This window comes from Pseudopodoces humilis, chromosome 19 (assembly GCF_049639895.1).
Source record: "Pseudopodoces humilis isolate 2021_Gansu_Grassland_sample_001 chromosome 19, ASM4963989v1, whole genome shotgun sequence".
In the NCBI taxonomy this organism is placed as follows: Eukaryota; Metazoa; Chordata; class Aves; order Passeriformes; family Paridae; genus Pseudopodoces; species Pseudopodoces humilis.
Genome location: NC_142218.1, coordinates 12,768,973 through 12,782,339, shown reverse-complemented (window position 1 = coordinate 12,782,339; position 13,367 = coordinate 12,768,973). Strand labels below are relative to the sequence as shown.

The 13,367-nt window shown below is 45.7% G+C and overlaps 1 protein-coding gene across 1 annotated transcript; it reads right to left on the bottom strand.

Moving 5' to 3' along the window:
- Positions 1–1,137: 1,137 nt before the first annotated feature.
- CBLN4 (cerebellin 4 precursor) lies at positions 1,138–5,682 on the bottom strand. Its single transcript, XM_005524860.2, has 3 exons — positions 5,181–5,682; positions 3,860–3,976; positions 1,138–1,439 (listed from the first exon to the last, which is right to left on the bottom strand). Exons 1-3 carry the CDS (start codon positions 5,445–5,447, stop codon positions 1,242–1,244), a joined length of 582 nt encoding a protein of 193 aa, XP_005524917.1. The 5' UTR covers positions 5,448–5,682; the 3' UTR covers positions 1,138–1,241.
- Positions 5,683–13,367: the final 7,685 nt, after the last annotated feature.

Here is a 13,367-nt window from a genome sequence, read left to right as displayed (position 1 = left end):
AGATCGCTCTGATTACCTCCAGGATTCTGCCAGACTAACTCATGGCAGTTTTTTTGCCTCCCTGGATATTATCTGTGAATCCCAAAAAGTTTCCATTTTGCATATAATAATTATATCCAATTAAAAAAATAGTATGGAGTGACTCCCAAAATCCGAAGGGCAAAAGTTCAGCTAACATATGTTAATCTTTATTATGGAACAACGAGATAATAAATAAGTTTATGAATTCACATGACCTGTGACAAAAAGCTGGGAAGCTTTTGTACCAAGTTAGGTCCCAGTTATTTGGATTTCATATTTGTTAAAGAAATGATCTGAATTTTTATACACCCGTGGAGTTAAGGCAAAATCAGATAAGACCTTTAACACAACAGAAGGGCTGGAAAATACACAGAAATACAAACAAAGGAGATCTCATCTCCAGCTGACAAAGTGGTTGTGTCTAAGGAAGGAATCCCTCAGGAGCTGAACAAAGCAGTAATTACCAATCAAGCTAATTAAAACTGAAGAACAAGTGTGATGTGTCCTGCAGGGCAAAGCTGTTTTAGCAAAGTTGTGCCTGAATGACCACCTTTAACCCTGAATGGTTATAATCTGCTTTTCCTTTTGGGAATCAGCCCATGGAAAAGAGGAACCCGTTCCATATCCAACCAACCCACATCCCTAACCCCTCAGACTGATGGAGGCTGGACTTGATTGTGATTAAATACTGGGTGACCCATCCAACACACAACAGGCAGAGGAGAACTCGAGTCAGCCTCTTAGCAATAGGAATTACCTCTCTACGAGAGCGGAATGTGCGCTCCCGGGACAGAAACATGAGCAATATATCAATACATCAATGTTCTTTGGCAGCAACACACTAACTCGTGCTTGAAGTCTGAACTCAGACTCTCCTACATCAAAGATTTGGTGCCAGTCTTTTCACAGTTAAAGAAAATCCACTTCTTCCACGGATCTGGTAAGTCCAGGAAATGAAATTGGAATAAATCTTGCAGGCGGCTTTAGACGGTAACCTTCAGCATTGATATTTATTGTCTGCTTTAGTCTCAGTCCAAAGGTATCGTATTTGAACACACAGGATTCTGTGGAATTTCTGAGTAGTTCAGATGGGGCCAAAATCCATGGAGAGAATCCAAAATCACCCGTGAGAAAGCAATAAAGAACCATCATCACTCCCATGACGACAAAATGATCTTCATGAAACAGAGGTGAGGACGAACGCCACAGGAAAAGTGACTTTACAGGGGGAAGACCAGGAAGCCGGAGAATGTCGAGTACTGCCATCCACCGACCAGATTTCCTTTCTCCAGCTTCAGGTAAACCTTGTCCTCCTTGTCCAGGTACAGCAGCACCCCGTTGGTGGCGGCCTCACGGGTGACGTCCTTGTCCCCAGCGAAGGCAGAGATCACTGGCTTCCCATTCAGCATCAAATTCACCTGCAAGAGAGCCCCTGAGAAGCTCTAATTAACTGCAAAACATACCTGGATATTAACCACGGAGCAAGGGCCCAGCCTTCGGTGCTTTTTGGGTTGTTTTAAACTAATAATGACATTTATTTGGCACAGGCATGTGGATGTTCATGAGCTGGACCTGCAGCTGAGTGAGGCATCACCTCTGCTGGTGTCACTTTGCTTATCTCAAGGGTTATTTAGGCACACAGGAGAAAAAATATATATGTATTTCCAAGAAATCTGGGCACACAGAGATGTTACAGAGGTGTCAGAAACACCACAGTGGGCTGGGAGCTTACACTTCACTGGGAACAAAATGTGTGTCCCTCTCAATACTGATGGCAGCTTAGCTCTGAAGTTTAGAACACATTTTTAGCTTTATAAACTAACTCCATTTTTTTTCTATAAAGAACTCCTGTGAGGCAGCACAGCCTCTGCTCTGGGAGCAGCAGCTCTGAATAAAGATGGGCAGGGCCTTGGGGGAATGGGCAGGTCCAGGCATTTTTCCTTTCCCCCATGGAAAGCCATCAGCTTTGCTGTTTTTCCTTTCCAAGCAGCTCTAATGCAGGCACAGGGGGTGAATTATGGGATTCTTACCCACATCCACTGTGCTGGACATGGTCCTATTAATTTTAATGGGAGCCACCACAGAATAAATTAGTGCTCAGCAGAAGTCAGGGCAGCAGAGGCTGGGATTTATTTGGGATTCACCTGTCTGGGAAATCCACTTAATCAGGTGTCTCCAGGGAAGCAATTGCAGTTTAATGATATTTAATGGCTCTAACAGATGTTGTGGGGGCAGAGGAACATGGCTTGTGTGGGAAGCCTGCAGGTGATTTAGTGGGGCTGGATGTGGCTGAGACACAAACCACTGCAATGGTTTCTGGTTCTCATCCCCATTTACCCCACAGAAAAAGGGCATCGAGGCTTTACTCATTGCTTGCCTTGGGTTTCTCACTCTTTCTGTTCCCTCAGGCTCCCCTGGAATCATTGACAGGAATTCAATCACAGCACAAGACACATGACAGGCTCGCAGGGGATGAGCTCACACTGACCCTTCCAAAAGGGAGCCGAGCAAACCCCTCCATCACTTCAGGATCTCTTATCAATTGAAGATTTTGGGTCAACATTCCCTGCCACAAAACTCCCAGGTGTGAGCTCCTGGATTGTGAAATGCCAGAGTCTGAGCTGGACTTCCAGAACCCAAGGCTTGGCACCTTTCCTGGCAATGAGCATTTTAAATACACTGAAGTGGCTGATAGAAAGTTGTTCAACCTTCAGCATGCAAGAGAGTGAAAAGAACACATTCTGAGCACATTAAACAGATTATAAACTCATTATAGAGATTTTCAGGTCAATGTTTCATTTAAGGCTGTGTCATTGACCTGACTGAAATTAGGATTTTCTGCTGTAAACTGCAGGGGAATTTCACCAGAGATGGGATCGTGGCTTTCACCAGCTCTCTGCCATCTCCACTTCTCCCAGGAGCTTCACCAGCAACCCAGAGCAGCCACAGAGCAATGTCTGATCACTCCTCCTGCAGAAATCCAGCTCAGCTCAGCCTGGCAGGCTGGAAACCACATCCAGGAGCAGGAGAGAGCAGGGAAAAGCATCAGACACTTCAGAGAAGCCGGAGCTCTCGTGCTGGAAACCAGGGGAGCCACAGATGTTCCTGCAGCTCTGGCAAGCCAAGAGGTGTCACAGCAACTGTGTGACCTGGCAGGGAGATTAAGGAATTACTTCAAGGAATTTGCTGTTGGCTCAGCAAGGGGATGTTCAGGAATTTAAAGGCTTTTCCCTCTTGTGTTTAATTAGGCAGCTCCGTTGATATTGAGCTACAGAAGAAAGTGCAGAATTACCCCTTTTCTCTAATATATCACACACCTTTTAAACATTAGATGATGAAAAAAGGAAGTTCAAATCGCTGTGAAGGCTCCCTAGAAGACATTGCTGCAAGGAAATAACCAACCCTGGTCCTCAGCACACTGAGGGCATCACCAGGTACCTGGCACCAGATGCCAGGGCACAAATTGTTCCAAAAATACTCAAATCAGATACCCAGAACTCCTGTGTTCCACACAGTGAGTTTAACCTGGAGCAAAACACGACTCTTCAGCAGCATCTAAGTGAAATTCAGAGCTCTCTTTTACTCTTGGATCATTCATTCTATTGAATGCTCCTTGTCACCCCAGATAGTCGTGGCATGGAAGTGAAGTTGTGGTGATTTATCTGAGGTGAGGCTCCTGCCTTATTTCTGTTCATTTTAAATTAATGGACTCTACTGCAAGGAAGTCAACACCACAGGTTGCTGTAAATGAAGCTATTTTTCCTTTAAATGCTCTCGTTCTCAGTCAATATTCTATCCTAAATGAGCAATTTAAATAAAGATTTTATAATCAACATACCTGAATTGTTTGACTCTGGTAGACTTTAATTACGTGAAAATTGAAACTGTAAATTCCTTTCCGTGGTGCTACAAAGACAGACTCCAACGTGAAAAAATTGCCCACATTTACAAGGATCTACAAGCAGAAAAATACAGCATGGAATTAGTGCAGGCTAAAGGAAAATACAGATTGTTAACTTTAGAAACCGTTCACCAATGGAAACATTTTAATCTACATCTAAGCTGGTTTATTCATTTTCTCTCAATTACTTTGGAATAACTCATAAAATGGGTATTTAGTTGTATTTATAGGACTTTACTACAAATAAAGTAAGAGGGGAATTGTTTCTTACTTTGCTACTATACCATACCCTCAAGTCCTTTATTCCATACCTGTTTTTTAAAAGGCATTTTTGTTGCTCATTCCCCCAAAAAGGACACGAAAACACCAATTCTGGGAGTGGCACACATTTTTGGGCTGAAAAGCAATGGCCAAGCCAACAGTGCCTTCCCAGAGAGCCAGGTGTGAGTGAGGAGCACGAGCCATTCCCAGTTCTCCCAGTTGCTGGCACATCCCAGCAAAGCCTGGCTGGGAGCCTTCAGTTGTTTTAACGAGCGCTAATAATAATTTGGGTTTAATTAAACAGAGAGAAGTGACAGAGGGGAACATACGAGATGAGTGCATCACCCATATGCTAAACAGCCTCTGTAATGACAGCATTTTGCTCTCTTTCCACCTAATTATGCTTTATTTTTAATTGATATTTCCAGGCACAGCCCTCGGAAGCCTGCGGGATTGTCCATGGGGTTTTAGGGTTATTTAACCCTTTAGAGTTATTTACCCTGAGCTGCCTGGCACATCTGGCTGCAGCTGGCACCACGATTTACTGCTGGCTACAGCAGGCTGCAGGAACAAGAAGAACCCTCGGTCTCAAGGACTTTGGACTGGCCCCAGGACGGGAGCTGGTTTTAAAGCGTGTGCAGGTATCTGCACACCGGTATCGGTGCTGAGCTGAGAGGAGCCGGACATTAATCGTGCTGGGAAAGTTCAAGGCTTTTCCCGCAGAATTCGCTCTTCTCCCCCTCTCAAAAGCGGCACGAACAGTCCAAACCCTACTCGGGCTGAGACCCCCGAGCCCCTCGGGCCGATGTCGCCCCAGCGGTGCCAGCGAGCGCTGCTGCCCCGGCAGCCCCGGGGCTCGGTCCGCGCTTCTCCGGGGCCAAGGGGGAGCCCCTGGAGCCCCCCCGGGCCCAGCCTGCCCTGCCCTGCCCCAGCTCTCAGCCGGGATGCGGGGAAGGGCGAGGCGGCACCTGTGGATGCGGCGCTCCCTGGGGCTCACCTGGTCGAAGTAGATGATGCGCGTCTTGTTGCTCATCTCGGAGGGTTCGTGGTTGGTGCTCCGCACGGCCGAGAAGGCCACCTTGGAGTTGGCCGCCCGCACGGAGATGCCCAGCGGCGAGGAGGACGAGCCCTTGGCGTCGGGGGCCGGGTTGGAGTCGCAGACCACCAGGCACTTGCCCTCCAGCACGATGGGCTCGGTGTCGTTCTGCGCGGTGGCGACGCGGCCGCCCAGCGCCAGGGCCAGCAGCAGCAGCCGCCAGCCCATGGTCCGCACCCGAGCCCCGCTCCGGCCACCGCTCCGCGCTCCTCCGCCCTCCTCCTCCGCTCTCCTCCTCCCACCGCCACCACTTTGTGCCGTCTTCTTCTTCTTTTCTTTTCTTTCTTTTCTCTTTTTTCTTTCCTTCTCTCTTTCCTTCTCTCCCCGGCTCCTCCGGCGAGCTCTTTAAAACGCGCCGCAAAAAGCTGCCCGGAGAAATACGCGCTGTCCAGAACGCCCTTTTCTCCCCTCTCTCCGCATCAAAAAAGAGCGTGAGAAAGGGAGGTGGGGGAAAAAAAAAACCCTCAGGTGAATTATTCCTGAGAGAGAGAAACGAGAGGTCGCGGAGAAATAAACCCATGTGGCGCTGCCATGACCGCCGGCAATTGGAGCTGGAGATCCGGGATGAGAGGAGAGGTGGGAGCTTCCCCCAGAGCTGCCTCTGCGAGCACGGGCAGGAGCTGCAGAGTGTCCTTCTCTGTGTCTGTGTGTCTCTGTGTGTCTGTGTGTGTGTCTGTGTGTCCGTGTCTGTGTCTCTCTCCCCCTCCCGCAGCACTTATGTCACAGCCAACCTGCCCAGCTCTCACCTAGCGGGGGCTGCTCCAGGTTTCATGGCCAGGAGCCCTCCCCTCGGCATCGCCCCCTGCTCGCACACACTCCCGTCCTCCCCGGCAACTTGTGGAGCAGCTGCAAAGCCCGAGGGAAAGCGCCGGAACATCGCAGCATCCCCGATTTCCAGGAGGAGGAGGAGGAGGATGGGAGGGAGCTGCAGCCTCCCTGGAAGGCAGCACCTGCACCTGCCGGAGCCTCCCAGGGCACGGAGCTTTTTGGGACTGGGGCAGGACACCCCGGCCCCTGCAGGCAGGAGGGAACAGCTTTCCCCATATCACACCCGAGATCCCCGGCAGGGCTGTCCTGCTGGCTCTTGGAGGATTAACGCGGCCAGGTGTCTCCTCACTGTGCTGCCACGGGTTTGTGTGTCATTTAACATCTCTGTCTGTGATTAATTCAATTTTGTGGCGTCTGTTGGAAGGACTGGGAGACTGAGCAGGTACCTTCGCTTAGTTCTCCCATCAATTCCGAGATGATTAAAATCATGAGTAGCTCAGTGCTGGCTTCCAAACAAGATCTTTCCTGCATCTCCCGTTTGAAATAATCTCCCGGTGAAACCTAAACTCTCTTCAGGGACTGGCAGAAATGGCACAGTGCTCCCAGAAGCAGAACTGGCCACACAGATTTCCATCCATCCAAACCAAAAAAAGGCACCAATAGTTTGTAAGAAATTGAGCAAATGATTTTTAGGTAGATGCCTTTCAGTACAGCAAATTTTTTTGTGCCTGTAAGAGCTTTGCAACAAATATGAAATATGTCCTGGCTCAGCCATTAACCAGCAGCAGCCTCCACTCCCTGCTTGCCCAAGGCATCTCTAGGGACAGACAGAAGAAATAAAAGATGCCACAGGAAATTAAGAAGAGGAATAAAAAGCACCAAAATCCACTCTCTGCTGAACACCAAAGCTTCTGTAGGCAAATGTGAGCGGGGTTTTCAGCTGATGTGGAGAGCTGAGGGTGAAGCATTAATTCTGCAGAACTCAGCAAAGTCCTTGAGAGGCCATAAAGCAGCCAAAATTCTTAGCAAGCATCAAACTCCCTGAAATTCAGAAGGCCAGAATAAAATGTTAAGGAATTCCATTGATCAGGCAAGAGGCAAAAATATTTCTGTTTTCTAGGAATGCATCAATATCCTCTTGCTCAGTGCCACAAGGATGGATGGAAGGGTCCAGCTGGGAAGCAGCATTAGTGTAAGGAAAGGAAACAAGAAATCAAACAAACACTTGAAGCACAGCTTTGTACCTCTTGTAGAAATTTGATCTTCAGATTAAAAGTTTCCCTCCTGTGCACAGGAACATGTTTGAGGACTTCAGCAAAACAAAGCTGTGGGGAAAAGATTTTGTAAATACAAATGTATAAATAGTTCCACACTATTTCAACATCTCCTGCTTCAAATCTCTTCTGTCCCTAAAGCTGCTGAGTAGCCTTTTAACACTGCACAAGTAACAGCAAATATAATTAATTACATGTACACATAAATTCCAACTGGAACTTGAAACTGCTGATGATTTTCAGAGATTAAAAACTTCACAACAATTTTAGAAACTTGGTTTTGATTTTGTTTGACAGTGACATTGACTGTCTCTGTAGATATTCTTCCCAATATCCCATCCAACCCTGCCCTGTGCCAGTTTGAAGCCATTCCCTGTGTCCTGTCCCTCCATCCCTGGCCAAAGCTCCTCCAGGCCACACTGAGCTCACCCCAAAGCTTCTCCTGTCCAGGTGAGCAATCCCAGCTCTCCCAGCAGAGCTGCTCCATCCCTCTGCTCCTCCTGGAGCCTCCTCTGGACCCTCTCCAGCAGCTCCAGCTCCTGCCTGTGCTGGGAACCCCGAGCTGGATGACTGAAGTGGGCTGGAATTTGGCCAGGGGACCCCACACCTGGACCAATGCTGGGGTTGCCCATCAGCTTCCTCCACCTGCTGCTCCAAGAGACATCAGGGCTATAAATAATATCCATAATCCACAAATCCATGCCTAAGGAAGCAGCCTGGAGGGTCCCTATCACCAAAATACCTGATCCACATCAGGAAACACCTCCTCCTTTTTTTCCCACCCAAACAGAAGGAAGAGAGCTCCAAGGTTATTTCTAGCAATCCTTGTTTGGGTGGCTGAGCAGGGCTTTAATTAAGGAACAAAATGAGGGAAGTTTGCAGGGGGTGCTGTGGGAGAGGTGAGTGGAAAAGTGGAGTTTGCATTTCATTCCTAAGCACCAAGGTTAATGATTGTTCTTATTTCGTCTGACAAGGAATTTCTCACTATTGATCCAGCTCCCTCTAACAGGGATTTTGTGTTTCTTCCTTTGAAGTAAAAATGAGTAAAACGAATAGCAACTGCACACAACAATGGAAATTCAGTTGGATTAAGCTCACAGCTTCTTTCCCTTTCTGGACACACACTTGGAAGCCTAAAGCTGCCTCCAGTTGGAAGAATTTTGCTGTTTCACAGGAGACTCCCAGCACTGAGGCAGCTTTCTGACAGAGGGAAGAGCCTCAGGGAGAATCAGGATAAAACACCATGTTTGCATTTACATTTCCTTCTACCTCTCGCCTTGTAAACCTGCATTAAATACAATTTCTGTATCAATATGGCATGGTACCTCCCAAATCTCTTTGGAAACAGAACATCTTGCTTTGTATAATTAGTCATTTGCCTTACAAAAGGGAGGAATAATCTGCCCCAGACTTCCTTTCACGCTTTTGAGCTTCGTGCTTGGAGGCCTTCGGAATTTTTCTAACCCCTCGGTAGCAGAGCCCTCCTTCCTCTCCTTGCCTTTCTTCTTCAGCCTAATTATATTTCCCTTCTGTCAGGCTGAGCTTTGTGTTTGCAGAGCGTGGAGAGGTTCTGGCAGGAGCTGAGCACTTCCAGCCCCTCCAGGACCTGCTCCAGGACCTGCTCCCGGCTCCGCGCGGCGCCGAGCCCACCCTGAGCAGAAGATGTGGGATGAGGGGGAACGGGGAGGTTCCATCCCAGAAGAGCCATGGAAATCCCCAGCAGTGCTCGTGCTCGGCCTTTTCCCTGTGTCCTGACACCCCTCCAGGCTGGAATTGCAATTCCTGAGCCTCCATCTCCATCTGGCTGTTGGCTCCCGGACAGCTGGCCCGTGGTTCTCTGCTGCTCAAACAGTTTGTTGGCCAAACCCAAGACAAATTCACCTGGCTAATGAGCCTGATGGTTCCTAAAAAACAGCCTGTAAATGTTTCATAAAGTAAATTTCACTTCATTTATATGAGCATAAAATGTAAGCAGATCCTGAAGGAATGTAATAAAATCTTCAGCTGCATGCGTGACTACAAGGAATAGGAGGTTTTGGACTTTAATTCAAACTGATGCAGACTCAAGCCTAGATTTTCCTTGCTTTATTTTAATCTAAAATTCCAATTTTCCTTGTTTTATTTAAGTAAGCTCTTTCAGTAGTCTGTCTATTTTAAAGCACTTCTCCTCAATCCATCCCAACTCCAAGAATTTTTTAAACTTTCTGCAGCAGCAGAACAGACAAAACAATGAAAACCAATTTCCTACCTATATTTGTTGGGCTGCTTTAGTTTCCCTGACACTCTGCTGTGATAAATCTGTGTTTTGATGGCCTCCTCAGGAAAGAGAATTTTCAAACTCGCTGTGAATTTTGGAGGTGATTAAGGAAATGAGTCAGCAGGATGCCTGCATGTGTAAAGGTAGAACTGCTCAGATCTGCTGACAGCTCTGGCACTTGAGGTCTTTATTCAGCATTTCTTTAGCAGCCAGAATTTCTCTTTGACCAAAGCTGAGCAGGCTCCAGCCCCAAGCACCAGGTGAAAACTGAGGTTTGAAATTCTCCCAGGCAGATGCTGCCAGTCCTTCCAGCAGCACTTACTCCATGATGGATGTCTGGGATTATTCCAGTTTTTCTGTTGCTCTGAGCCCAAGGCTTAAATGAGGTTTGCATCAGTGTAAAAGTGAGAGCAAAATGCGACCCTGGAAGTTCTTCCTGCTCCTTCTGAGACCCCGGGCAGGAGTCACTTGTTTGCAACATCAATGGGCCAGCAAATGTCATCATTAATCTTCACTAAACTATCCACAAATAGCTTGATATTTCTTGTATTTATTTTTATTCCGAATATTTCCAGGAAATATTTCCACGTCCAACCCTCCTGTAAAAGCAGAGCTTAGGCGGATTAAGACCATAAAATCAAGTACACACATGAACTGCTTTTAAAGCAGGTATTTGCATTTAAAACTTGTTATAAAGCAAAATTTAATTTTGCTATTTTTTATTATATTTATTATACATTTATCATTTATATATTTATTATTTATTATTTATTATTTATTATTTATTATTTATTATTATTTATTATTTATTATTTATTGTTATTTATTATTTATTGTTTATTGTTTATTATTTATTATTTATTATTTATTATTTATTATTTATTATTTATTATTTATTATTTATCATAAAATTTATTTTTGCTATTTTGTTTGCTATTGTATTTCAGTTATTTTTTGCATGGATTGCAGCTCTTTGGGGAGGGTGTCAGCACAGCTTTCCTGCCTGCAGAAAGGGAGAGACAACTGCAGAAAAATGATTTACACAGCTAAACCACAAAGTTTTGTGCATTTTGGGTTGAGGAACTGGAGAGCTGCTTCATCCACTGCAGCTTGGAGAGCAGAGTCATCACAGCAGGGCTGTCCTTTCACAGGGCAAGTTCAGTAATTCCATCACCTCAAGGGTTTGCGTGGGGTTTGATTTTCCTAATCAGTTTAATTCCTGACAGCAAAGTGAGAGATGAGATTGTTTTGAATGGCAAGAGTCCAAGGAACAGGCTTCAGTGTGAGCATTCATGACAGCAACTTGGGATCTTATCTGGGAGTTATTTACTGGCTGAGAAAAGTTCCTGCATTGGAACTGAGCAAATTTCTGTTTAGAATTGCAGCATTTCAGCCTGAGTCCTACACATCTTTTTGAGGAGAATTTCTAGGAGCTACAAGAAGGATTTTGGTATAAATCTGCTCATCAGTACTTTATGGACAATAACCTTTGGGGGATTTTTAGGTCAGTGTTTATGAGCACATGACATCACCATGGCAGAGATCATCAGTTATTTATACCTGTTCAAAGGAGTGATTTGTGTTTCAAAACACATTGCAGCGCTTCTAAATTGCACCCAGGGACTTCAAATCTGCAGCTGAACCCTTTTGTTTCAAATGTCTCGTTTGTCAGATGAGCTTAAAGCAATATTTAGCTACTTTGTGGCTTTCTCTTGTTTAATTACTGCTGACTGCCGTTGTATAAAACGTCCCCAGTGGGCAAAATTCATCCCTGGGTAAATAGGCAGCAAGTGGGGAGGCTTAAAGCTCATTTAGCAATGCCTGCAGTCATCTCAATGTCCACCCAAAAAACCCAGACACACCACACCATGCTGTGAGGTGAAGGATTCGAGTCAGGGCTGAAGAAAATCTTATTTTCACAAAGTGTTCCTACCTGAATTAGCTGGAGCTTTCAAAGGCTCCCCTGGTCTTTGTCACTCCGGGAATAAAGCAGCTGGTTCAGCTTTCAGTACATTCTAAACAGTGGAAAAAATGAATATTTATGTTGAATTTGGGGAGAAAAGTTAGCAGTGGAGCATTCTGGCAGCCTGACTGAGCCATTCATGCAGGAATCATCTACCTGTGAACATCCCCATCCCAAATTCCGGGAGCAAGGCAGGGTCTGCCCAGGAGCTCTTGGAGTCACCCCAGCTCAGAGCAGCCTGCAGGTTTGGAGTTCTCCACGTGTTCTTCTTTGAGACGAGCAGTTTAAAACTCATTTGTGTTTTTTCTGAGCCCTCAGTAGCAGCAAGTTCTTGAGCACAGGAGGATTTCAGCAAGTTCTTGAGCACAGGAGGATTTTCTGAGAACTCTTTGAGGCTTTGGTTGTTGTACAGTGGGCACCCAACAGGGTTTCAGAAATCCCACTTTTGTTCTCTTTATCCAACAGCATTTCCCCCTTCTCCTGAAACTGGTTTGGATTTGAAAGGCATTAATTCAAGCCAGAAACCATAAGTGATATCAAAGCTTTTCTGCACAGAACACCTTCCAAGTGACCACAATTTTAATTTAACTGCTCGTTTATACAAATTAGCAGGAGCACCCTGCCTGGTGCCTGCAGTTCAGGTAGGAATGGGGGGAAAAAAAAAAGAGGAAAATGGGAAAGCAAAGTTCAGCCACTGCCCTGGGATATAACTGTGGATTTATGGAAGTTAAATTTTTTCTCCAGTGCTGGGTGATCTCTGCTCTTTGCATTATTGGTTTGAAGAAACCCTGGGAGAATTCTGCCCCTGGGGAGAGAAATTTGTATTTCAACCTGTGAATTCTTGAAAAGCCCTTGTGAGTGGTGCCCCTGTGGGAGCTCAGATCCCTCCAGTGAGCGACAGGAGCTCCCTTTCTCCCAGCGTGTCCTGGGAAAGATCGAGGTGCTCTGACACTGGATAAAGTCAGGGATTTCTCCTGGGAGCTCCTGGGAGGAGAGAGGGGCTGTGCTGAGCTGTGAGATACAGAAATTATCTTCCCTGACAGAAATGTGCATTTTAAGGAAACAAAGCATGGAAAGAAACCTCCTTTTGCTGCTGGAGCCAGTGGTTCTGATGCTGCTGAGCTGACCCACAGCTGAATATTGACAAAAATTCCACTGACCTGAACTTCCTCTAACACCCTCACTAGTATTTCATATTCCAGAATATGCCAAAAATCAGCTCTGTGGGAAAAAAATAACCCAAATATAAAAATACTGCAGTTCTTGCAAGTCAGATTGCTCCTAATAGTAATATTTTCCACAAAAAGAAGCATCACCCAATGCTTTTATGACTTTTGCAGGATAAAATCATCACCTGCTAAGGAGGGATTCCAAGGATATTATCCACAGGGAGACTTGGAGCTCGTCTATATAATCCCAAATAAATGTTGAGGCGTAAAAAACATTATTCTTTTTGCCATTAAAACACATAATTGTAAATAATACAATTTAAGAGACCTGAAAAACCTCAGCCTTATGCTAAATAAGTTAAGAAATAAAGAAAGAGGTAGGGAACGAGGTCTAGTTATTTTTACCTTTTGTTTTGATTTATTTTTATAAATCAGGATGTCTCAAGCTCCCAGGCAGGAAGGAACAGCTTATTTGGGAAAATGGAAACATCTCCCACTCCACAGGAAAGCTTTGTGCTCTCTGAAGGGGATAGAACTTCATGCCAAGGAGGTGCTTGGGCATTAATTTTTTTAATTAATGCTCCAGGATGTTCCCACAAAGGCACAGATATCGACCACTGGGCAGGAGATATTTTTAATTGGGAGAGGCCTTGCCAG

Bases quoted from the DNA above. Each gene is read 5' to 3' on its own strand.
- CBLN4 (XM_005524860.2), bottom strand. From the start codon at position 5,447: ATGGGCTGGCGGCTGCTGCTGCTGGCCCTGGCGCTGGGCGGCCGCGTC. The intron at 3,977-5,180 runs GTGAGCCCCAGG...TTCTGCTTGTAG, and splicing joins GCATCATCTACTTCGACCAG to ATCCTTGTAAATGTGGGCAA. The intron at 1,440-3,859 runs GTATGTTGATTA...GCTCTCTTGCAG, and splicing joins ACCAGAGTCAAACAATTCAG to GTGAATTTGATGCTGAATGG.